Consider the following 26,235-nt stretch of genomic DNA (forward strand, 5'->3'; position numbering starts at 1 on the left):
TTTTGCAATCATGTATTTTTAATCGCTTTCCACTCTTAATTAATCTACAAACAAATAAAAAAAAGTTTATCCAGTCAGAATTTATTCCTTGATGTTTACAAGCAAAGTGTGACAACTGTTTCTCAAATCACATGCCCGAAGCAGCACGTGAGTTTGAGTCACCCCCTCAGACCTTCAGAATATCCACAGAATCCCTCAACAGTGCAAATGAATGAGCAACTGAAGTCAGATGGTCAGATTCATCAGCCAATCAGATTGATTTATTTGTTTTTGGTGGGTGTGATCTTTAGGATATGTCCCAGTCGAGCCCTTCTAGCTGGCCTTGAGTGCCGCAATCACACTTTAAGTGATGTACGTAATTCGAGAGCGAAAAGCTTAAGATCAAGCTATCTGACGAGTCGGCTGTCATCACTGCTGGTATTGCTGTTGAGAAAGAGATCCTTATGGATTTAAAAACACGAGATGTGCTGCATGACCGTGTGATTGCTTAATTTATTAAACAGGAAAGGAGGACTGATTTTCACTTCAAGTAAATTGGTAAGTGCTTTTTACATTGTTATAGCAACATCAGGAGTTTTCTAAGTGTAAATTAGGCGGCTTGAGGATTCCGTGTCGGATCAAGTTTTGAAAAGTAGTGCTTCTTTCCATTCAACTCGGAAAGTCGGATTTTACAACTTCCTACTTGGAAAAGTGCAATGGAATGCATTTTTGAGTCCGAATTACAACTTGTAGGCTCGTGCAGAAATTCTCAACACCGATTTCGCCGAGATACAGGTGCATGATGTCACACTCAGACAAGCATGTCGACACTCAGGGACATGTACAAAGTAAGTGATAAACATTCACTTTATTTAGAAATATTGATAAATGAGTTTGTTTCCACATTACATGATATTAAAGCTTGTTTAACAAACGCCTGCTGCAGAAACAGGTGTATAAAACGTTATAATCTCTTCTGATAATCGTACACCTGAAGCACAAATGCTTGCACTGCAGCAATGTTTATCAGTTCGGTTGCTAGGAGACATCTTTAATGAGAGTCAAACACCTGCTAAGCTAACAGGAGCGTTGCCGTTCCAAATATCGGGGAATGGATTGCATTTATGGTCCGAGATTTCAAGTAGGAATATCCCACATCCAACTTGAATGGAAGGCAGCATATTCGTGTACCCTCATGAAACGAAATGTATTTCAAGCAACATTTAAATAGCTAATATTACTAGATAGATTTTTCCAGGTATAATAGACCTCCTTTTAGATTCATATGATAAATTATGATTTTTGAATGTCTGTTCGGGAGACGTTCATTTCACAAAACAGTCATGCTGCTTTTAAAATTAGGCTTGCTTGAGCATTAAGTGTCTTCAAGTTCTGGCTTTCATGGATGGACGTGTTTTTAAAATGTCATTTTGTAATACTAGTTAGCTGTGACATAATGTATGATGCACAAAGCCATAGGGTGTCTTATTCATTGTGAAACTGTGTTTTCTTAATGGCATGAATCGCTGAAGGCTTAGACTTTAAATGTATGGCCCGCCACTGCCCTTGAGTTATTGTCCACTCCAGTACCTGTCATGGTACTGCAACTTTTGTCGAAGATCTATGATATGTAATGACATAAGCAAAATAATGCTGGAATTATGAAAAATGTGTATTCTGTTATATTTATGATTTCCTTAATTTTGCCATGTTAGTAATTTGTGTTCAAGAATGACACATCCACCCTGTTATGGAAAGATGTAAAAAAAAAATAAGGTCATTTTAAAATAAAATAAATAAAATCATCAGTAAGTTTACAAATATGTTACAGTAGTCATTAAAGGGATAGTTCGGCCCAAAATGAAAATAATCTTATCATTTACTCACGCTCATGCCTTCCCAGATTTGCATGACTTTCTTTCTTCAGCAGAACACAAATAAAAGAATTTAAAAGAATATCTCAGCTCTGTTGGTCCTCACAATGCAAGTGAATGGCGATCAGACCATTGTAGCTCCAAAAATCACATAAAGGCAGCATAAAAGTAATCCATCTGACTCCAGTGGTTAATTTAATATCTACCATAAATGTAAGGGGGAAAGTCAAAATCTTAATTTTCATTAAGATATGTATGTTTCTTTTCTCAAAAGTTTTAAAACCCCAAAGGCAAACGAATTGTAGGAATGACCCAAAAAACTGAATTGTGACTAAATTGTTTTTGCTCAGAAAAACATTGACTAACATTAAAAGTGGACTTTAGGGAAAACAAATGTATGAAATGAACACTTTAAGTAGGGATTCACTTCACTTCGCAAACACTTGTAAAATTGTTCATGAGATAGGGGTGACTGGTAAATAATGTTTGACAGGAATTTGTGATGGGGATCAAGGAGCTTCCACGAGTTGCAAGATTTATCCCTAAAATCATGCTGGCCATCACTGTGACGGCGTGTGATGAGGTGTACAGAAAGATCGCCTGCTGGCTAAATGACATGGGTGAGTCTATCAGACATTATATTGAGAGAGAGGAAGGGCTGTTGTTTATATTTGAGCCAATGACGTGACGGATCTATTACATTATTTAAACATGCTATAAAAATGCATGAACATATGTAGCCTACATGTTTTCAGTTTATGAGTCATTTTGATATTTTTTTCTGGAGCTTGAAGTAAAAAAATGTCATGTGGTGTCCAAAATCCGATAATATAAAAGTCTCATTAAAATGAAGCCATAAGTAGTTTGGAGCATGAATTTTTGTATTATTTGAAATTTTCAAATCGAAGTTTGGTGTAACCAAACATGCAGTCAGCCATTCTGTTGTCAAGAAAACACTAATGAGTGTCAAGGGCATTACCTTTTTAAACAATATCAGCTATTTAGACATTTTTTGAATAGGCATATTTCATTCTGGTCAAATGGAGTAACCCTAAGAAAACTTCGAGATATTCATGATGACTAAATATTCTATTAAAAAAAAAGTTATCTTGAAAAAATAAGTTATGAAAATAATGATTATGTTGTGAACACTAATTTATTCAAGGCAGTAGTGGTTCTAACTTGTACGGCTCCATGGGCAAAACACACCATAGCACCCATCTCTCCTGCTAACAGTAGCTGTTGGAGGGCAGGGGGGTTGTGAGTGGTTGGAAATGAGATGGCTGTTGGTGTTCAGGGCGGGGGGCATGGAAGGGGGAGGGGGTTGCGGGCAAGATGGCTGTGCATGTCACCCATGCCAAAATCCGCCCCTGATTCAAGGTGCAAGGAAAGCATTTATACATTTTGCATGATAGTTACACCACTTGACATTTTTCTAGACAAGTAATTAAATAAATATTTTTGTAGAAAATGCAATAAAATGCTGTTAAAAACCAACATAGGCACATTGTTGAATCTGTTTTAAACTAAAAATGTATCTTAAAAATGCCTACAACCTTATATTTAAATCACCATTTACAGTCACTCATGCAGTCGTCAGAACTAACTAGTTATTGTACTTGTACCTTTGAGCTCATTTGCTTAATTCGCCTTTTAATGTGTTTGTAAACAGTGTGTTTAACAATACAATTGTAGAAGGGAATTATGCATCAAAAAAAGGAGTTCAGGAAGTTTAAGTCAATACTGAAAGGTGAGAGGGCTGAAAAGGATGTTGGTCTGAACTTTGTGTATTCAGTGCTCTGGAAACCAAATGCAGGATTGAAGAATGCGGTTTAACACTGTGTTGTTGTCAGACGTCATTGAGATGAATACTAATCTCTTTATTGTTTCCCACAGAAAACTACAGACTCCAGAGTGCCTATGAGAAAAATCTCATCATCAAAATGGTTCTTGTAAGTATCGTTGAAAAATATATACATTTTGGACCAACTGATATCTACAATGTGCAGTTTCTTGCTCAAACTTTTATATTGTTTGTCATTATGCTGTTGCGCATGAATTAAAGGTTTTACTGTTCCACATTATGTTGTTTCTGAAGGATATGACCGTTCTCTCTCTTTCACAGTTTCAGTTTGTAAATTCTTATCTCAGCCTTTTCTATATTGGATTCTACCTCAAAGACATGGAGCGATTGAAAGAGGTGAGAGACTCTGACAGGACCAGGTGAACATCAGCTCTGCTCTAAAAAAACACACAATACAAACACAAATCACTCAACAGAACATTTAGCAAGAAACTTTTGTACATACATGCTGTAAAATTTTGCCAGCTGGTCAGGAGGGTTATATGATGTTGATGGATAAATGTGTGGGTGAGTAGAGACAGGAAGAAAACACTCTTGTTTAAAAGGTTCTGGGTTGATTCTGTGAATGCTTTTTAGGTCAAATTTATTACTGGACTTGCCAAAGTTTGCAAGGTTCATCATGGTATTAAGTATTTGGCAGATATTCAGAGTTTTGTTTGAGACAATCAAATAATAACAGTAAACTAGCTTTCCAGAGGAAGAACTGCAAACTTTGAAATAATCACATTCTGCACTCTATTTACACATTTATGGCCAATTTTGGATATCTTCTGTAAAACCAGAGAGTGGGGTGCCGGAAGCCAAACAAACTGTGATTGGTCACATGATGGTCAGATGATTTCTCCCTATCAAAGTGGGTTGTTGACAAGAATTCAAGTGCAAAGTGGACCAGACATTATGCCAAAAGTAAAAGAAAAGAATTGTGCCAGGTGAAAATATAATCAGGGTTCCCATGCGTCCTGGAAAACCTTGAAAACCTAAATTTTTGTAACACAGTTTTCTAGCCGAGAAAAGGTCATGGGTAATGCTAAAATTACCTAAGTGTCCTGGAAAATAATTAGCTGTCCTTCAAAATTATAAAAGTATAATAAAACTTTATATGCGCATGGATAATGGACTTCTAGGCACAGACAAGATCAGCAAGTCTGACTTAGTGACAAACCATTCAAATATCTATTTCAGTGGGGATGGGATGTTATCCATCAGTCATCTGAAACATTTGTGGGGGGAAAATCCCATTTCCCAAAAAAATCTAATCTTTAAGGGCTGTGAACATTGCAAATTTGCAAAACGAATCTCTAATAATCTCTCTGCTATTTTGTGGTTATTGGCTTGGCTGTGATGCCCAGCGATACCGAAAAACCACAATATAGCATTCCCTCTCGCATGCATTTCTTAAATGTTACAGATAAAATTTCCTGGAATCATTATTTCTTGAAACAAGTGGGAACCCCGATAACCCTATGGTAACACATTGTGTCCCTGTTCCTGTAGATGCTGGCCACGTTGCTGATTATCCGGCAGTTTGTGCAGAACATGAAAGAAGTCCTGCAGCCCTACCTGGCCGAGCGCCACCGACTAGGAGAGCTCACGCTGCGGGCTGTGTGGGAACTGCTGGTCTCAGCACTGCTCAAGTACGGGCGACTTGCAGCAGGACGAGCACAGGTCTCACCCAGTGGCCCCACTGTGCCCGGGTCAGGTCTGCGGGGCTCACAGATGGGTGAGGATAGCCCACAGGAGAGGCGAGAACGCAAGTGTCTGAATGGTGGCTGTGGTGTCCCGGATGAAGACGCAGAGGAGCTGCACGGGGAACGACACAGCGAAGAGGATAACGAATCAGAGAGCCTCATCGACTGCGGGCTGAAGCTGCGTAAGGTAAGCTTCATTGAGAAGGGAGAGCGCAAGTCTACAAGCTGTGTCAGTCCAGTGGACAACAGCTTCATGGAGGAGGGGAGCCCTACTATGATGGAGCGGGGCATGGATCCTACCTCTGTTTTCGAGATATGCGATGATGATGATGATGAGAACGGGCTTCCAGAAATGAAGGAACTTGCTGCGGAGCCGCTGCCGATGGGGGTGGAGAGCAGCATGTCAGTCAGGCTCAGGAAGAGGGGGCGAAGCTTGGAGAGGGCCGAAAGTAAGGCGAAGAGAGATTCATGGATGGATCCGCCAGTGGAGCAAGAAGCAACCACACTCACGCAGGCCGAGATAGAGAGCTGCATGCAAGCATACCAGGTCAGAAGGCACTTATGCATTACTCGCATTTGACGCAAACTTCAAACAAAATAACTTTACAATCAATGGAAACATTTGTTCCTTTCTTTTTAATTAGTGGTGTTTGCTAAGGCAGCATAATTATTTTTACTTGTATTTTGAACAAACTTGAACAATTTTGGTGTTTAACCCCTTTGGCACCGATTGGGTCACGGATATGAATGATAGCTAAAATCTTGACTTGTTGAGAAGAGGTGTGCTATATTGTTTAAAAAAACAGGAAAAAATATATGGGGATCTCTGAGCTCCAAGCCTGTTTTTTTTTTTCAAACAGATGCCCAGAGCATACTGTCATAGCATCTAAAATACTTATCACATGATGTTTATCTAAGCCATGGTACTGTATAGTGCAAAACAGTATTGACATGTCATTGTGCATTATGTTGGCTGCCATATCACCCTGCGGCTATTACCTGGTTGCCCACTAAAGCTAAGCAGGGTTGAGCCTGGCCAGTACCTGAATGGGAGACCTCCTGGGGAAAACCAAGGTTGCTGCTGGAAGTGGTATTAGGGAGGCCAGCAGGGGCTGCTCACCCTACGGTCTGTGTGGGTCCTAATGCCCCAGTATAGTGACGGGGACACTATACTGTAAAAAAGCACTGTCTTTCGGATGGGACGTTAAACCAAGGTCTTACATTTGGCAGACACTTTTATCCAAAGCAACTTACAGTGCAATGATTACAGGGACAAACAACCTGGAGTTAAGTGCCTTGCTCAAGGGCACAATGGTGGTGGCCGTGGGGTTCGAACCAACAACCTTCTGATTAACAGCCCTGTGCTTTAGCCACTACGCCACCACCACTCCTGGTCTTGGCTCTCTGTGGTCATTAAAAATCCCTAGGGCACTTTCTCGTAAAGAGTAGGGGTTTAACCCCGGTGTCCTAGCCAAATTCCCCCATTGGCCCCTATCTATCATGGCCTCCTAATAATCTCCATCCCTGAATTGGCTACATCACTCTACCATCTCCTCTCCACCAATAGCTGGTGTGTGGTGGGCGTTCTGGCGCACTATGGCTGCTGTCGCATCATCCAGGTGGATGCTGCACACTGGTGGTGGTTGAGGAGATTCCCCCTATACTATGTAAAGCAGTTTGAGAAAAAAGCGCTATATAAATGTAAGTTGTTGTTGTTGTGCATTATGAAATATATGTATAAAATTCTTAAAAAAAAAAAAAAAAAAAGGTAATGTTTATACATGCTACCTATACAAACCTATGTGGTCAAATTGAAAAATCACTAGTGCGCGCGCGTGCATGCGTGCGCGCGCATATCTGGGCAATAACAATGTCATATCTGATGGTATCAGACCGTAATACCATGGTACTGTGAGATAAAATTAACATATTTATGTACTGTTCTGTATTTACATGTGTAAATGATCTCAGTTCATCTGGGAAAGGAGGAAACGTGAGCCGGATCCACATTCAACAAATCTTTAACTCACAAAATGCTTAACTGAAACATAACACACTGACGACCACACACAGTGTGTCTCTCTCTCTCTCTCTCTCTCTCTCTCTCTCTCTCTCTCTCTCTCTCTCTCTCTCTCTCTCTCTCTCTCCGGCTGTTCCCTTAACTCCCTCCCACTGACAAGGCAACCACACCCTGCTCCGCGTCACACTCCTCCACTGCCTGATTTTATCCTGACTGGCTGTAGATCCACTACAACCAGCGTTATATTTATTTTCTGTATTTTTAAATATTCTGTGAAGGATTTGGCAAGTGAGAGCATGCACCAAATGATTCAGTACTGTGCGTGTGAGCTTATTGAGTCATTCAAAATGAATCTTGAACCGATTCATACCACATACCATTTAAAATATGTGTGCACACAATCAGCCTTGAGTGTATCTTAAAACTTTCTGATAGACTTCTGTTGCTTTCACCCATTGGTATATTTATTTATGATTTATGCTCATTTCTTTTCAAGTTTGAAATGTCTCCTTGCTGCAAAATGTGTGCTTGACGTTTCACAATTGCTTGACATCTCGTAGCTCCAGAATAACATTGTTATGCATGCACAGATATAAACGAATATTCTGTTTCAGCATATTTTAATGTCAGAAATACGAGGAGAATCATATACGAGTGTTTGGACGTAGTAAATGTAAATAATCTTGTTAAATATATAATGGAAATAAATTTAGACATGCTTTCTGTCTCAGATAAAATCATTATAATATTAAAATAATAGTTTACCCCAAAATAATAATTCTCTTATGATTGTGCTATAGAGACATCCCTGTCAGATGTTAGAATGACATTTAAGTTGCTGTATTTTCAATATTAAAAGATTCAGAAATGGCTCTGCAACATACATGTTCTATTTGGGAAAACTGAATATCTGCATTCAAGATTACTCCAATTCTACTGCCTGCGGTCAAACAGACCCTTCTGACTTCCTGTTTACAACGGCAAAGTTTCTAAAACAAAGTCCCTACACTGCTTTCAGAACACATTTCAAGACTACCAGGAGATGTTTGTCCAGTTTGGATATGTAGTGCTCTTCTCTTCTGCCTTCCCATTGGCCGCCATGTGTGCCCTCATCAACAACATCATCGAGCTCCGGAGTGATGCTTTTAAACTGTGCACCAGCCTGCAGAGACCGTTTGGCCTGAGGGTGGGGAGCATCGGACAATGGCAGGTTAGACTACACTGAACACGGAGGACAAATGTGAGTTCATTTGATGCTATTGTAGGAGTGCTTGTTTATGTAACACAGTTGTGTAAAAATGCTATGTCATTGCACAGACAGTGATGGATGCTATGGGTCTGATTGCCATCATCGTGAACTGTTATCTGATTGGTCAGTGTGGGCAGCTACAGAGACTGTTTCCCTGGCTTAGTCCTGAGATGGCTATTATCTCCATCGTCATCCTAGAGGTACAAACACACACACACACACACATTTAAGCACATAACACACTGTCTGTATATTTTTATAAACTATACTTTTATAAATTATAAACAATAAGGCAGAAATCGCTGCTCCCCACATCTGTTGTGAGAGTGTGCATGTAATCTGTGACGTCTCCATAACGCACTATTATTAGTCATTATAATTGATTATTCAATTCTGTAATTTATTTTTTCATAATTTCTGCATAATATTGACCCATTTTGACACCCCTAAATGCTAGTATTAAGCGTTTAAAAAAAATCATTTGATTTTGGTGTGGAAGCCTTCATTTTGGGAGGCATTTGAGGGGCACCTCATGCAAAAAGGCAGGAGCTCGAGCCCCTAGAGCCACCTCCTCTGCATGTGCCTGTTGTTCAGAAGTTAAATTTAGCTGCACAAGTTGGTCGACCAGTATGATTAGGGTTAGTTAGGGTAGGGGTTAACAAGCTGGTAATTCTAGTTAACCAAGAAAGTCTTCCTGCTTAATCTAACCAAAAAGCCATTTTGGAACAGCAGAACACTAACATTCTGTGTTTTGGAGGGTAAGCTTTAGCTTTAGCTAAGCTGTGTTTTTCAGCAGGGTTTGTAATTCACATCAGTCACTTCAAAAACCTCCTCAAACGTGGGTGCCAGCTTTTTTTCTGGAGGGAAGTAGTCCTCCACAATTGACTGCAAACTCACATTCAAGTCTGGCTCAATTCTTGAATGTAATGCCCATATGGTTTGCCAATGTAGTTCTATGAACTTGAGATATTTTCTTCACTGTGGCATTTTCACACAGTATTACATTTTTTACAACACAGAAGTAGAGAAATGACAAAAAACTAACTTTGACATTGTTTTCGGTTCTTTCTTTCTCTGTTTGCTCCCCTGACCAGCACTTTGCAGTACTATTGAAGTATATCATTCATGTAGCAATACCAGACATTCCCAGTTGGGTGGGAGAGGAAATGGCCAAACTGGAGTTTCAGCGCAAAGAGGCATTCAAGGTAATATCCTATTGAAATCTGAGGCATTGTTACTCCCACCTGAGTGGTCTTTGATGGCCTACTTTCTGTGCTATATATGTAAATGTGGCCTAGTGGTTGCACGTTTAAATCCTCCAAAGGTTAGTTGGATAAACTTGCACTTTGGAGAAAAGTGTGAACTATATGGCTACTTACAGTACATTCTATAAACAAGAAAGTCCTTTTGTGTTGTAAATGTAATGGTGTTATAGTTGTAAGAGCCATGTGGCAGGGTGGAGGGCGGGGCCTGGTCGTGATACTACACACCTGGTCCCGTATTAGGCTAATTATGCCTCTGTGAGGTTTAAAGGCTGACTGCAGAGGGCCGTGCGGGAGAGAGAGATCGTTAGCGGACATGTCCATCATGTGCAGGGATGTAGTGGAGGCTAAACGCACGTAAACGCCGTTTACGCACCTCCCAAAATTCGGAAATAGCGTTTACCCACCTCCAAAGTGGGTTTATCCACCTCTAAATAGATAGTTCCTAAGCCATTTTAAATTAAGCTTATGTCGTTTTAGTTTCATATTGTTCATTATTAGTTCTCTTACGAGAGGTTCTCTCGTATTGCGTAAGCTAGCTTACGCTACGGGAAAGATTAATCTTTTCTGAGATATTGAAGCCAAAAAATTATCCTTAATTTTGTATCATTTGTCAACGCAGTGCAGCAACTGCAGACCTTGAGCGGGCTAGCTAGCGAGTTCATTGGTTGCTCTACGGCAACTGCTGCAGCCTATAGACGAACATGCGTGAACTCGCGCCCAATGAGGGGCGCCCGCGCGCTCACTGTCCCAAAGCCCGCCAGAATGGGCGTGGCTAGGGTGCATATAAGCGCAGTTCATAGGCTGGAACCCTGATTTTCATCTCTTCAGCGAAGCTCTTCGCATCTCTGAAACTGCAAGAAACCGCGTCGCTGTTCGAGGGGCATCAAGCAAGCTTGGACAGCGCTCGAAGAAGCCGGCCGCCGCCTCCTTCAGCCATCCGGCGACGTATCCTTTTTAAAGCAAACTAGTTCCTCAGTGAACTTCACAAAAGAGCACGAGCGTCTTTTTAAAGATTCCTCGCACCTGCGGTTCATGCCGCACCCCTCTCAGCGCCGGAGACCGCCACATCATCTGCGCTCTCTGCCTGGGACTGGGGCATGCAGAGCTCGCCTTCACTGACGGCGGATGCGACCTCTGCGAGGAGCTTCCGATGTCGACCCAGCGGGCTCGACTCGAAGCGCTCAGGACCGAAGCCGCCAGCGCTTCTGTTTCGCCGCGCCGGAAGAAGCTCCCAAAGGCTGCCGGAACCGGGTTTAGAAGCGACTGTCTCGCCGGAGCCTCTCCCTCGAGCATCGCGTTCACCCTCCCCGCCCCCCCGGGACACGCAGTTGCCGCCGAGGCGGAGGACAAGGGCTGCTGTCCCATCATGGCTTCGGACAGCGAGGAGTGGTCACAAGCCTCCTCATTGGCCCAGGAATCCAGCAGGACCCGTGCCGGAGTCGAAGGGGAACTGATACGCCTCCTCACACAGGCCGTCGACCGCCTCGGGCTCGAGTGGTCACCGCCCCCTGAGCAGGCTCCCAACAGACTCGACGGCTGCTTTCTTCAAAGCCGTCACCACGCGGCGCCCGCGTCCCGGGCCGCTCCCTTCCTGCCGGAAATCCACGGCGAGCTCTCTAAATCGTGGAACGCGCCTCTCTCGGCCAGGATTCGATCCCACGTCTCCACCTCTCTCGCTTCAGTGGACGGCGCCGCCGAGAAGGGCTACTCTTCCATCCCCCCGGTAGAGGATTCGGTAGCAGCACACCTTTGCCCGCCCTCCGCGAGATGGCGGTCTAAGCCAGTGCTCCCGTCTAAGGCCTGCAGAACTACTTCCACCTGTGTTGGCCGTGCCTATTCCGCCGCCGGCCAAGCCGTATCTGCTCTGCATTCCATGGCCGTCTTGCAGATCCTCCAAGCGGACCTTCTTCGGGAATGGGATGAGAAAGGCAGGCACCCAGAGGCTGTTACAGATCTAAGGAGCGCGACGGACCTCGCCACCAAAGCTGCAGCTCAAGCCCTAGGGAAGTGCATGGCCTCGCTGACTGTAACCGAGAGACACCTGTGGCTAACGCTAGCCGACATGGGAGAAGCTGAGCGCTCCACGTTCTTCAACGCACCGCTCTCTCTGTCCGGTCTCTTCGGTTCCGCGGTAAGTGGCATTGTTGACCGTTTTTCGGAAGTCCAGAAAGCCACCCAAGACATGAATCTCTTCCTGCCTCGCCGCGCTAGCTCCTCTGCAGGCCGCCCACGTAACCAGCCTCCTGCACGAGCATCTTCACAGCACCCAGCTCAACAAAGCCAGACTTCCCAGCGTCGACAGGGCGGCCGCCCCAGATCGCGCTCAGACAGCCGCCGCAGACCGCCGCCTCCGCGGGCCTCGGCCTAAGATTGCGCTTGAAACCTGAACAACCGAAGTCCTCCTAGCTTTGTTGAAAAACGACGGCTCAGTCCCGCCGCGGCCGGACCACCGTCAAAGCTTCAGCCCCTGTCAGTCCCCTTCTCTCAGGCTACTACAGTGGTGAATTCAGCAGCCAACAAGCCGGTGTTACTACCCACTTGCCTGCACTCAAACGCCGTTTTCACGGCGACACAAAAAGATCTTGTAAAGAGCAAACATGTCTTATGTGTAGAAAATGTGCCCACAATCCAGTGTTCACCCCTACACACAAGCATTACACTTCCCGTGTCCCTATCAGAGAGCAAACATGTCTTATGTGTAGAAAATGTGCCCACAATCCAGTGTTCACCCCTACACACAAGCATTACACTTCCCGTGTTCCTATCAGAGCACACTCACATAAAGCGGGCACGAGCCCGTGCGCGCGTCCCCTCTCTGCCCGCTCTGTCACACGGCCAGCAAACACCTCTCTATGTGTAAGTCCTGTGCCCGTGACTATGCTCGCGCATCACTTTACAGATGTGACTCTTTCCCCATTCATCTCAATCGGGAAGTCACTCACAGAACAGCATGTCCCTGCTGTCTGCGAGCAGTCATGCATAAGCACAATAAGCTGCCACATATTCTGTTCAGCCCGCTGTGTACGGCAATCAGGGCTGACTCGGCCATTCACCCTCTAGCTGCTACGCTTCAAAGCGTGGGAAGCTATCCCAGGGATATGCAAATGGGTGTTAAGCACAATAAAACAGGGCTATTTGCTACAGTTCGATCGCCGCCTCCCCGCTTCAGGGTGCGGCTCGAAACTACTGTGAACACGGAAGCAGCCTGCATGCTTCGCTCAGAAATAGCAAACCTTCTGTGCAAAAGGGCCATAGAGAGAGTGCCGCCTTCACTGAGCTGAGTCGGGGTTTTACAGCCATTATTTTCTTGTCCCCAAGAAAGACGGCGGCCTCAGACCAATATTAGATCTCAGGGTTTTGAACAAGGTGCTTGCAAAAGACCGCTCAAAATGCTTACAATCAGGAAACTCCTCAAGCATGTGCGCCAGGGGACTGGTTTATTTCTCTCGATCTGAAAGATGCCTGTTTTCAGATTCAGATAAATCTCCGTCACAGGCCATTCTTGAGATTCGCCTTCGACGGTCAGGTTTATCAATACACCGTCCTTCCGCTCGGCCTGTCCTTAGCACCCCGTACTTTCACGAAGCGCATGGATGCGGCGCCGCACCCCTGTGGAGTCAGGGCTTGCGAATTCTGAACTATTTGGACGATTGGCTGATTTTGGCACAGTCACATACGGAGCTTCTGTCTCACAGGACAGTTCTCCTCAGTCATCTGAACAGTCTGGGTCTTGCAGTCAATTGGACCAAGAGCTCACTACAGCCCAGTCAGGCAATTTCCTTCCTTGGAATAGAACTAGACTTTGTGGCAATGACGGCTCGCTTATCTACACGGCGCCGTCTTTTCAGATGAACAGCCTCACGCTCTGAAAAAATTTCAGAGAGTGTTAGGTTACATGGCCTCAGCTGCAGCAGTACTTCAGCTGGGTTTACTGTGCATCGCTCGCTTCAGCATTGGCTAAACACCCGCGCCTCGCCAGGTGTGGGCCACAGGCCGCCAGCCGATCAGAGTGACTCAGACCTGTATATCAGCTCTGCAGCCTTGGACGGTGGCCGAATGGTATCAGCGGGAGTGACGATGGGAGCTGTATCTCGCCGAAAAGTCATCTCGACAGACGCCGCCCAACACGGGTTGGGGCGCGGTCTCGCGAGGGCTCGCCGGTTTTCGCCTATGGTCAGTTCAGGAAAAGCTCCTTCAAATAAATTGTCTGGAAATGATAGCGGTCGAAGCACGCCGCGGCGCTTCCTCCCGGTCATTCAGGGTCACCACGCCCTGGTCTGTTCGACAACAGATCTGTGGTATCCTATCTAAACCATCAGGGCGGTGTCAGATCCAGGAACCTCTTCCATCTGACAAAACACATACTAAGTTGGTCCCAGGGCCACCTGCGCCGCTGAGGGCGACGACGTGCCAGGCCACCTGAACGACGCCCAGACAGACTGTCCAGAGACAATGTTCCCCAGGGAATGGTCCCTGCACGCTCAAACAGTCCAGAAATTATGGCAAATATTCGGCAGAGCAGAGATAGACCTCTTCGGCCAGAAGAGAACTCTCACTGCCCAGTATTTTTCTCGAAGCGAGGACACGCTGGCCCAGGACTGGCCCAACCGCCCGCTTTACGCCTTCCCTCCCGTCTCGCTATTGCCACAGGTAATGCAGAGGATCAGGGAAACGCGTCACTCGGTGCTCCTCATAGCCTCGCGCTGGGAGAATCAGACATGGTTCCCGGAGCTTACGCAGCTGTCACTGACAGCCCCGTGGCCCATCCCAGTGAGAGCAGATCTCCTCTCTCAAGCTCGCGGCACGATCTGGCATCCCAACCCAGAGCGCTGGGCGCTGCACACGTGGGTGATCAACGACTACCCGTCGCTTTGCCAGAAGGAGTAATGAACACTATCATACACGCTAGAGCCCCTTCCACGAGAAGACTCTATGTGTCCAAATGGCCGGTGTTTTCAAAATGGTGCACCGACAGAGACCTGGACCCACGGACATGTGGGGTGTCGTCACTGCTCGTGTTTTTACAAGAGCTGTTGGATAAGGGCAGATCCCCATCCACGCTCAAAGTGTACGTGGCGGCCGTCGCGGCATTCGCCGAACCCCTGCACGGCCAGTCACGGGGAAAAAACGAGCTGGTCATCCGCTTCCTCAGGGGAGCTAGAAGGATGAACCCCCCGCGCCCCCATCGGTTCCTATCTGGGATCTTTCTGTAGAAGCTATGAAAGCCCCACCTTTCGAACCGCTTGAATCCGTGGATTTGAAATACCTTTCACTCAAGACCGTTTTTCTGACTGCCCTGTCATCAGTTAAACGTGTGGGAGACCTTCAGGCGCTGTCTGTCAGCGCTGCGTGTATGGAGTTTGGACCAAGTGACTCCAAGGTCATTTTAAAGCCTAGACACGGCTATGTCCCCAAGGTGATCGGTACTCCTTTCAGAGCATAGATTATTTCCCTATCGGCTCTGCCAGCATCCGATAGCGAACGCGACACAAATCTCCTTTGCCCAGTAAGAACACTGAGATTGTATACTGCGCGCTCTGCCTCTTTCAGACGCGCTGAGCAGCTTTTCGTTTCGTTCGGAGGGCGCACCAAGGGTCTCGCCACCTCGAAACAGACACTGTCTAGATGGATAGTGGACGCTATTGCTGCCGCGTACGCGTCGAAAGACCTGCCATGCCTGTTAGGCATTAGGGCTCACTCCACCAGAGGCATGGCCTCCTCGTGGGCATGGTCCAGCGGGATTTCCATTCAGGACATATGTGTGGCAGCGGGCTGGGCTTCCCTCCACCTTTGTCAGATTTTACAATCTGGAAGTGCCCGCTCTGCAGGCAAAACTACTAGCGGTTTAATCACGCTACAGCTCCCCTGGTGAGCTGGACTAATGGGACACATTCCACACAGACCGGCACCGCCGCTCTGTTTTTCCCTTCCCACTATGTGCTTATGTATCACACACACACTGACCCGCACTCTTGCCGGCCAAATATTATTTCCCCACTCACAAGGGCTCCCCGGGTCCCCCCACCCCGGGGCTCATGCAGTGGATGCTTGACGCGCACGGCGCTGACAATGGGTTCCCGTAGCGTAAGCTAGCTTACGCAATACGAGAGAACCTCTCGTAAGAGAACGTCTCGGTTACCTACGTAACCTCGGTTCTCTCTAGATGAGGGAACGAGTATTGGCGTAGCTGGCCGTGCTCGCGCCACCTGGCGATTTTCGCTTCATTCAATGAAAACCAGGGTTCCAGCCTCACGAACTGCGCTTATATGCACCCTAGCCACGCCCATTCTGGCGGGCTTTGGGACAGTGAGCGCTGGCGCCTCTCATTGGGCGCGAGTTCACGCAAGTTCGTCTATAGGCTGCAGCAGTTGCCGCAGAGCAACCAATGAGCTCGCTAGCTAGCCCGCTCAAGGTCTGCAGTTGCTGCACTGCGTTGACAAATGATACAAAATTAAGGATAATTTTTTGGCTTCAATATCTCAGAAAAGATGAATCTTTCCCGTAGCGTAAGCTATCTTACGCAATACTCGTTCCCTCATCTAGAGAGAACCGAGGTTACGTAGGTAACCGAGACGTTTCATAGGTTGTTAAACCTAAGACGAAGTCTTTCATAATGCGCTGCTGCCAGTGTTTCCCATGCGCGTGCATCGATATTGACTACTACCAGCTATATACAGCGTGCTGACCTCAAAAATCCAGCTGTATTCTAACAATAAATTAGCTCTCCTTATTAGCTAGGCTCCTTGCATGCTGGCTAATAAGTAATAACTGACAGTGTTGTGTTGGACAGATTTATGCAGCGGTGTTCCATGACGGAGAGAGAGCGCGAGAGGTACGGGTGAGAGAGAGAGAGAGAGGGACGAGCGAGAGGTAGCCTAGTGCTGCGCGAATGCGCTACGGCTCTCTGCAATCAAATACGATTTTAAATAGGCTTAGTAAAAAATAAAAAATAAATCGAAAATCAATGTGTGGCGGTCAGCGTTGATATTGTGGCGGGCAAAAATTCTTTGATTCCAGCTTGTTAAATGTGAATATGTTCTAGTGTCTTCTCTCCTCTGTGACAGTAAACTGAGTATCTTTGAGTTGTGGACAAAACGAGGCATTTGAGGACGTCATCCTCCTGGGCTTTTGGGAAACACTGATCCACATTGTTCTGACATATTATAGACCAAACAACTAATTGATTAATCGAGAAAATATTCAACAGATTAATCGACTATGAAAATAATCCCAAATCCCTAATCATTATGTACAAGTGCATTGCATTGGAAGCCCTGGATATAAGCCTCCCTCTCTATCTCTCTTAAATATTTTTGTTCTCTCTGTTTTGTCATTTAGTAAACTTTATAGATTTCAACCATATTATTCCTTCTTGGGTCTCTTTAACAAGAACTTAGATTAATGTATGAATTGAATAGTGATTGTGTGACCTATGATGAGGGAACAACCAGTGATACCCTTGGTAGTACCATCAAATGATAGCCTATAGCGATGTCATCAGGATACACATACACCGGTAGGCAGTGGCCCACCTTACCGGGTGACCACGTCGTGGTCCACCAGAATTTATAGTTTACCCACCTCTTTTTTTACCACTACACCTCTGGTCATGTGTGTTTATGTTGTCTTTTAAGTTTATCATTAAACTATTATTTATATTGAAAAGCCGGTTCTCGTCTCCTCCTTTCCATTGATCCCTTTACAAGCCATTTCAACATGCCATAACAATCACTAATGTTATTATTTCTGAATGATTAATTTGAAATAATAGGTAATAAATGTGTTATTTTGTGTTTGTTGAAAAATTATTTGATTATTCTTATAATCGTTTCTGTATTTATGTTTTTAATTTCTGTTTTATTTAATAAAACAGGTAATTGTAGACCTTTTTACTAGAACAGATGAGTCCTGCATAAATGCTTGTATTATTCATTGTGTGTGTTTGTTTGTGCGTGTGTGTGTGTTATTTTAGAGGCATGAGCGACAAGCACAGCAGCATTTCCAGCAGCAGCAGAGGAGAAAGCGTGAGGAAGAGGATCGGCAGCGTCAGGCAGAGTATCAGGCCCGGCGTGATAGAGACGATGGCCGCCCGGACTCCTCGGGTGGTGATCACCACCACGACAAGAGCCAGAGTGGCAAATCCAGACCAGGGGGTGGGGGAGGCACTTCTGCAGGGGAAAAACCCAAGCGGCCCAGTTCACTTCTGGGTAACAACAATGTCATGAAACTGAAACAGATCATCCCTTTGCAGAACAAGTTCTCCTCTGGCACAGCCCGTTCCCCACAGTCGCCCACGGGGAGTGAACCCAAGCTACCGGGTTTCCTAAGCTTCAAGTTCCTGAAGTCTCCTGAAAATAAGAAGGAGGCAGCAACTGCTTCCACGAGTGCATCGACAGTTCCTCCACTCCAGGAGAGGGCAGAGAGGTCCCAGTCACCCAACAAGTCCTTCAACCCTGGGAAACTTTTTAACTTTGGGAAATCAGAAGGAGGGGCATGTGTAAATGGGGCTCAGCCCTCAAAACCAGCGGAGGCGGGACAGGTGCAGGACAAGCCAACCACAAAGTCTGACCTCAACGGGGTTCCGGATGAGATCCCATCCCCTTGTGGAGAGAATGTGGAGAATGGATCCTCATCCGATGCTGAGCCATCAGGCACAAAGATGTAACTACAAAGTGATTGCCAGTAAAACGCATGTGTGTACAACTACATAGTAACACAGATGGAGGGAGAGTGGAAGGCAGAAGGTCCCCTCCTGTTCTTTGAGACTGTACAAGACCTGACCTGGAATCTGTTAAGAGAATAAAAAGTAGGGGGGAATTCACTAAGAAATAATTGCGGCCACTGATAGCGTTGTTTATTTAAATCTGATGTGTACATTGTTCAATGTAATTTTTTTTTATCTTATCCCAGTTTAAAGGAATAATTTACCAAAAAATGAAAAATCTCTCATCATTTACTCAACCTCATGCCAACTCCGATATGTATAACTTTCTTTCCTCTGCAGAACACAAAGCTTTTTAGAAGAATATTTTAGCGCCGTTAGTCCATACAATGTAAGTGAATGGTGATTAGAACTTTGAAGCTCAAAAAAATCATATGAAGGCAGAATAAAAATAATCCATGCAACTCCAGTGGTATAATCCATGTCTTCTGAAGCGATCTAATCAGATTTGGGTGCATACAGACCAAAATATAACTCCTTTTTCACTTTTTATTTCGCCATTGCAGTTTCTAGGCATGATCATGATTTTGAGCTCTATTGCATTTCATTGCACTTGATGCATGTGCATAGCGCAATATATTTATATGTGGCGTTATATGTATGGATTATTTATATGCTGCCTTTATGTGCTTTTAGGAGCTTCAAAGTTTTGGTAACTATTCACTTGCAATGTAAGTACCTACAATGCAGCTCTATATGGACCTACAGAGCTGAGAAATTCTTCTAAATATCTTAATTTGTGTTCTGTAAAAGAGAGAATGTCATACACATCTGGAATGGCATGAGTAAATGATGAGAGTGTTTTCATTTTAGGGTGAACCATTCCTTTAACATGAATTCATGGGTCAATTAAGTAAGCCATTTGTAGGTTTACTCATCAAAAAGTGGCTCTGTTGCATTATCAAATTTGTTTGCTTGAGCAGCCCGTCCCACCCGATACAGCAACATTGGCTCAACCAATTGTGGAATTTTGGGGAGGGACTCTGTGCAACCACATTTCTGTTGCAATTCTGTTTAGTGAGCTAGTGGCACAACAATTACACACTTCAGTTTTAATGTACAGAAACACCAGTATGCCATTCATTGTGTATGAATAAGACAGTGTTTTTTACTGAAATACTGAACGCTAAAGTGGCGCAACTGTTTAGTGAATTCGCCCCATAATGCTTACTGCTTTCTATCTTCCAGAAGAATCCCCTCCACACACATGCACACTTATTTACACACACACATTGCTTTTTGCATTGCAACCGCATTAGGAATGCATGAGTTGCATTTCTGACCATTTTTAAAGTGCAATGTTTAATCAATAGTCTGATAATTGTCAACATTTTAATGGGTTGCAATTAGGAAACAAACAAAACTAAAAATCAGTTCCCACAAATTTTCTACAAATCCCACCATACAACCTCTAAAATATCACAAAAACAATAATCAGACATGCAGCAGTTCTGACTATGAGTGAATTTAGGCCTGAAACTTTTGTATATTTCAAACAGATGGTTTAGTAGAGCAATAGCATCTTAACATGCAAAAAAGTACAAGTGGTTTAGTAAAGTGGGTCCATACTGAATACCAGGCCATGCCCTAAATGGCAATATTTTCACGTTGATTATGTGAGATGATGGTTTGTTGAGGGATGTTTGGAACTACTATGTGGACATATAAGTAAAGTGAAAAGAGCTGACTATCACCTCTGGAGTCACGAGTTCAAACCCAGGGCGTGCAGAGTGACTCCAGCCAGGTCTCCTAAGTAACCAAATTGGCCCGGTTTCTAGGAAGGGTAGAGTCACATGGGGTAACCTCCTCATGGTCACGATAATGTTGGTCTCGCTCTCAGTGGGGCGCGTGGCGAGTTGTGCATGGATGCCGCAGAGAAAGGCGGGAAGCCTCCAAAGAGTATATATATATATATATATATATATATATATATAATGATGAACCATAATAATGAAAACTGCAAAGAGAAAATGCTAGAGTGGGGTTTGCGTATGTCTGTGTGTGATGTTCATTATTTATGTCTAAATGCTTATATCTGTTTTATCCTGTTCAGCACTATTGATGTTAGTTTTCCATTCTGAACATAGCCAGCATCTCCTGATTTTGCTGGTCATCACAATGCATTTCACCACAAATAATGTTATAATTATTGCTCTGTTTTGAACCTTTAAGCTGATGCATTACCATAAGAGCAGACTTTCCTTGCTAAATATTAAGCAAGAAGTGTTAAGACATCTTAAGACAAATGTGTCATTGCACTATGGCAGTTAGGTAGGAAAACAGATTCAGAGACATTGCATAATAAATTAGATAATTTGCAAGAAATTGCATATTACATATAAAAATGCTGGATTTCATTTATAAATAACCTACTTAAATATTCTACGGTCACTTCTATTTGTTGCCAACTTGAATTTATTCAAGCCTACCTTAATTTGTATTTATGTAATTGTTTCTTTTATTATTATTATTTACTGAAGCAAGTCTAATATTTACCTTTACATTGTTTTGAAAGTCTCATTATTTTATCGAAACCCCTCAAGGATGCTAAGCACATGCTTCGGATTTAAATGTGAAGAAAAACAGAAAGTATTCAGACCCTTTCACGTTCTCACATTTTGTTATGTTGCAGCATTATGCTAAAATGCTTTCATTTATTTATTTCACATCAATCTACTCTCCATACACCATAACGACATAGCAAAAACCAGATTTTTGATAACTTTGCAAATTTATATATATATATATATATATATATATCACATTGACATGTGTCTTTCACTGCACTGTATGTCCTGAGCAACAAATGGAAGGTATTGTCTTAAGACAATGTGCTTAGTTGTTGCTCTCAAAAAAAAAAAACACAACACAGTTTTCAGTGTCATACCATGTGAAGGGTTTCTGTGAAGCAGTTGAATCAGTTTAAAGGTAATGAGGGGTTCATTCTATTGTTGGGAAGAAATTAGATGTGCCTGAACAAGAAAGTGGAAATTTTAATTTTTATATTATAGTTTCTTATAGGGGAAAAAAACATAAACTATGCATTTGTTATTTATTTGTTTGCCAGGACAGAACTGTTTGTAGTAATATTTTGGCCTAAAAGGTGATTTGGAAATTGCTTTTTTTATTAATTTTTTGGTCATTACATTTTAAGTAAGTTTATTACATGTTTAAATCATTCATCTTGATAATTGTTCAAACTGTTTGTAATGATTTTATTTAATTGACAAATTCATCCAATATTACAACCACCTGCCCTCAAACAGCAGTATGCTTCCTTTGAGATCCTTGCATAACATGCACCAAGAATCCTGTGATAAATGGTACGTACGTTTTTGTGTAGTTTAGATATGTGATGGGGTTTTTTTTCTGCAGTAACAGCAGCATCCATGTCCTTTCCCAGGAATGAGGTGTCTGCCACCTAAAATTGACCTTCATTTTGATTCAATTGACCTCTGTTGAACTGAAATCTTTAGCTGTATGTAATAACTCACTAATACGCATTCATTTAAAGAGTAACTCAGGTTTCCTAATTGATACACCAGAAGAATCACATTCAGCATAGAGGGAAAGATAAAGTTGCTGAAGGAAAATTGTTGAAGAGTTCCAGTGTAAGAGACCATTTTTGTTTGTTGTTTTCTGTAATAAATTGAACTCAGCAATATGATAGATCATGGTATGATCTCAGAAACCATGAGCCTTCTGTAATATTTGGTCATTACTGTTTCATCAAGGCACATCATGAACATCTCTCCAGTTTATTAAGTCAAACTCTTAGCTCTGGCATAAAAACATTCACATTTTAGTTGTCTTTAAATGAATGGTGTGAATAGTTATGCTACAACTGATAGTTGGAAGCATTATGAGGCTGCTTATGTTTGTTGTGTAAGAACTGCTTTGCATTCGGTCTAACTGTGAAATATGAAGTGATTGTGTTGAGAGGGGCCACATGTGTGCGCAGAATTCCCTCTCTGAAGGCAACCTCACAAACCTATCATGAGCTCTTCCAATGTTCCACTGTAAAACTTTTCTTTATTAAAGAAAACAATATTAGGAAATGGAAATATTTCTTTTATTTTGTCATATTTTTGTAAGAACTGAAATGGGATAATAAAATGATTTAAATGTATTGTTTTTGTAAGTTGTCTTAATGAATGACATGTTAGTGAATTTAAATCTTTCACAGTTTCTCAAATTAACCAATTTACAGTTGTAGCATCATAAACACTTTTTTTAAAAAAAGCAAAGAAAATGAGAAATTGTGCAGTGGTATTGGGAAATTACAGAAAGGGAGCAGTATGTTCACTGGCCATATGAGCAGATGTTCCTCCTGGAGGCAATGAATGCTGGTTGCCTGGCAATAGGTGCAGAGAACTGCCAGGGATGGATACACCATGTAAGGAGGTATTTCTCTGAGTGCATTGCAAGGGAAAACATCCAATGCGATGTTGATGAGAACTTGTGGCATAATCGTCAGGAACGAATGGACTAAATGTGAAGTTCTTAGTATTTCAACTCTTTATTTTGTTTCTTATATATTTCCACCCATATGTTCCATATGGTTGGGGTTTTTTTTACAGTATTTGGCATTTCTGAGTTTGAAAAGTATCATATGTTTCATATTGATGGCTGTATGATGTATTTTGTTGTAAATTGTGTATTGTAAATAACTCCACCATGGATGGTCCCAAGCCCGGCTGAGAAAGGAGGAGGGTTGGTCTCCCGCCAAGGGGCCGTAAAAACCCAACAAGAAACCATCCGGAGCAACCAATGCACCTGCATTGGGGTCCCAGGGTGCTGGTGATAAATGGACTACTGGCCAAAATATCAAAGCAATCAAGCTGAAAATGGAAATTTGACTCGCTGCGTGGAACGTACTGACAGGACATCCATCTGGTTAGGCAGAATGAGATCATTGCCAGGGAACTTACAAATTGCTAAATTGTGATTGCTGCTTTATCTGAACTTCGACTCGCTCCAGAACTACGACTATCCATGTGCCAGACAGCAACGAAACTATGATATACTATTCCGGTGGCGATAAGAGACAAGGTGGTGTTGGGTTCATGGTCGACAACAGGACAACACGAAGCATGATAGCCTTGCAACCATTTTCAAACCGTCTGACAATCCTGACCATCGACGACACAGTCACAACACAGACAGTCTCTATCTATGCACCCACGGATGTCAGCCTTGAAGACATGAAGGATGACTTCTACACCCAGCTACAAGATGCGCTGGGTATGATCCCTGGACGTGATCTGGTCATGAACCTACAGTTGATAAAGTGAAAGCCGCCTTCAGATCACTGAAGAACGATCAGATCACCGCCGAGGCGTTCAAGGCGGGAGGAGATGTTCTGCTGCACTGACTTCATGCACTCTTGTCACTTATCTGGCATTCCGAATGAATACCATCTGCTTGGAAAAAAGCCATGATAGTGCCAATACTGAAGAAAGGCGATAATAGGGAGTGCAAAAACTACAGCGGCATCAGAGTCCTGTCCATTACTGGCAAAGTTTTTATGAAGATTATACAATCCAGGCTCCAGAAACATCGTGAACAGACCAGTCGAGAAGAACAGGCTGGATTTAGGCCAAACCATGGATGCTTTGAACAAATCTTCACCATATGTCAACTGATGGAAGAAAGAATTAGATGTGGGAAGTGTACCATCATCGTCTTTAGATACTTCAAGTCTGCGTTCGACTGTGTCCACTGGCCAGCACTATGGAGATCATTGGAGAATGAGCATGTCCCCAACAAGATCATTAGACTCCTAAAAATGTCATACGATGGCTCAACAAGTTGCGTGTGGATACGGAATGAAATATCAGAGGAGTTTCCCATCCAAGCCGGAGTCCGCCGAGGAGATGTTGCCTCTCCTCTGCTCTTTAACACTGTAATTGACACTGTCTTGAGAAAAGCATTCGTGGGAAGGCATGGAGTCCAGTGTGACAAGAACACAAACGTGACTGATTTGATGTAGCACGATCTTTCGAGAGCCATTCTTTGAGCCGTATGGCCTTAAATTCAATGCAAACAAGACCAAAGTTTTGACAACGGATGGGTCTCCGGCCAATGTCCACCCCGACGGAGCCTAGATCGAACAGGTTCAGGAATTCAAGTACCTAGTATCCGTGGTGCAGGAGAAGAAAGTGGCTTCTTCAACTGATGTTCATGGCAGAATCGGCCAAGCAACCATGGGATTTGTTTCGCTAAAGTGGTGCCTATGGAAAAGGGCCAACATCTCCGTTAAGTTTTTCCCACCGTTTCCGGGCACTGATCCTGCCAATCCTCCTATACGGGTCAGAAACATCGACTCTACTGAAGCAAGACCTAAACAAGCTTGAGGTCTTCCAAATGCGATGCCTGTGGCAGATCCTTAGTATTTCCCTCCGCGACTGCATCTGAAATGAAACCATCCGAATAAGATGCGACCACCAGCCAATGGTCGAGGAAGCAATCCAACTAAGAATACTAAGATGGTTCGGGTACATCTGCAGAATGAGCATCACCAGGACATCGTACCAGCTTCTCTGGTGAAATCGTCCAACAGAGTGGAAAGTTCAAAGAGCAGCACCCAAGAAAACATGGTCAAAACAAATTGAAGAAGACTTGAAAAATCGGCGATCCACCCTCTGTGATGCCAAGGCCATTGCCATGGATCGAAAAGCATGGGAAAGCATTCTGAGCAAAGTCCGAAATCCAGTGGCACCCACAGTAGCGTATGGGCTCCGGAGGATACCCCATCTTATCTCTGACTAGGGATCAAATAAGAAGAAAGAAGACGACGTGTAATGATTGGTTGAAAGAATATATTAATTTGACCACAAGTTGTGGTGTTTGATGGAAGTTCATTTTGACCAGTGAGCTTCAGTTTTAGCCTGTGTGCTAACTGTTTTGAAAATGTTATGTCAGTGGACAAATTTGTTTAAGCAATCGAGGAAAAACTGTAATATTGTAGATAGATACATAAAAAGTTGGTTCCTAGCCAGAGTTTTGATCAGTAGACGGATTATTGTCTGTTCAGGAGGAAGGGCTTAATTTTATTTAATTTGATTCCATATTTTCTGTTATGTTTATTACATTTTTTTAAGGGACTCAATCAAAAATTTTAATAAAAAAATTACAAAAATGTCTTTGTGTTCTAGAAATGGAAGCATAATAGATATACTATAAATAATTTTCATAAAGTAACTTGTAATCACTTGAGTAGTTTTTTGGCAAACTAATTATTTACTCTTACATGTGTCATATATTTCTCAGTACTTCTAATTGTACTCAAGTTAATTATTTCCTCACTAGCAGTACTTTTACTTAAGTAAAAAAAATCAGTACTCTTTCCAGGTCCCCCATAGGAAAGAACACCTGGCCCCTACAGCTGCTAAATATGTCACACTCTGCCATGACCTGAGAGAAAAAACCCTGAGCCACTAAACCAAACCTTTTCACTTAAATGTATACATTAGTTCATATTATTTCATTATATACACTCTACATATACTGTATATTACTAGTATCAGTTGCAGTGCATGTGATTTAAAATATTTACATACAATGCATTTGTT

The 26,235-nt window shown here is 43.3% G+C and overlaps 1 protein-coding gene across 1 annotated transcript in view; it reads left to right on the forward strand.

Annotated features, from left to right (window-relative positions):
• The window catches only part of LOC127632322 (anoctamin-8-like), a 39,952-nt gene extending 17,188 nt beyond the window's left edge, over window positions 1–22,764 (forward strand). The window contains exons 10-17 of the mRNA XM_052110845.1: window positions 2,347–2,473; window positions 3,750–3,805; window positions 3,979–4,053; window positions 5,212–5,952; window positions 8,444–8,635; window positions 8,743–8,874; window positions 9,769–9,879; window positions 17,912–22,764. Of these exons, the coding sequence (XP_051966805.1) occupies window positions 2,347–2,473; window positions 3,750–3,805; window positions 3,979–4,053; window positions 5,212–5,952; window positions 8,444–8,635; window positions 8,743–8,874; window positions 9,769–9,879; window positions 17,912–18,604 (2,127 nt within the window). The 3' untranslated portion in view covers window positions 18,605–22,764. The remainder of the gene's footprint in view (window positions 1–2,346; window positions 2,474–3,749; window positions 3,806–3,978; window positions 4,054–5,211; window positions 5,953–8,443; window positions 8,636–8,742; window positions 8,875–9,768; window positions 9,880–17,911) is intronic.
• The last annotated feature ends 3,471 nt before the right edge of the window (window positions 22,765–26,235 follow it).

Source organism: Xyrauchen texanus, chromosome 39 (genome assembly GCF_025860055.1).
Source record: "Xyrauchen texanus isolate HMW12.3.18 chromosome 39, RBS_HiC_50CHRs, whole genome shotgun sequence".
Lineage (NCBI taxonomy): Eukaryota > Metazoa > Chordata > Actinopteri > Cypriniformes > Catostomidae > Xyrauchen > Xyrauchen texanus.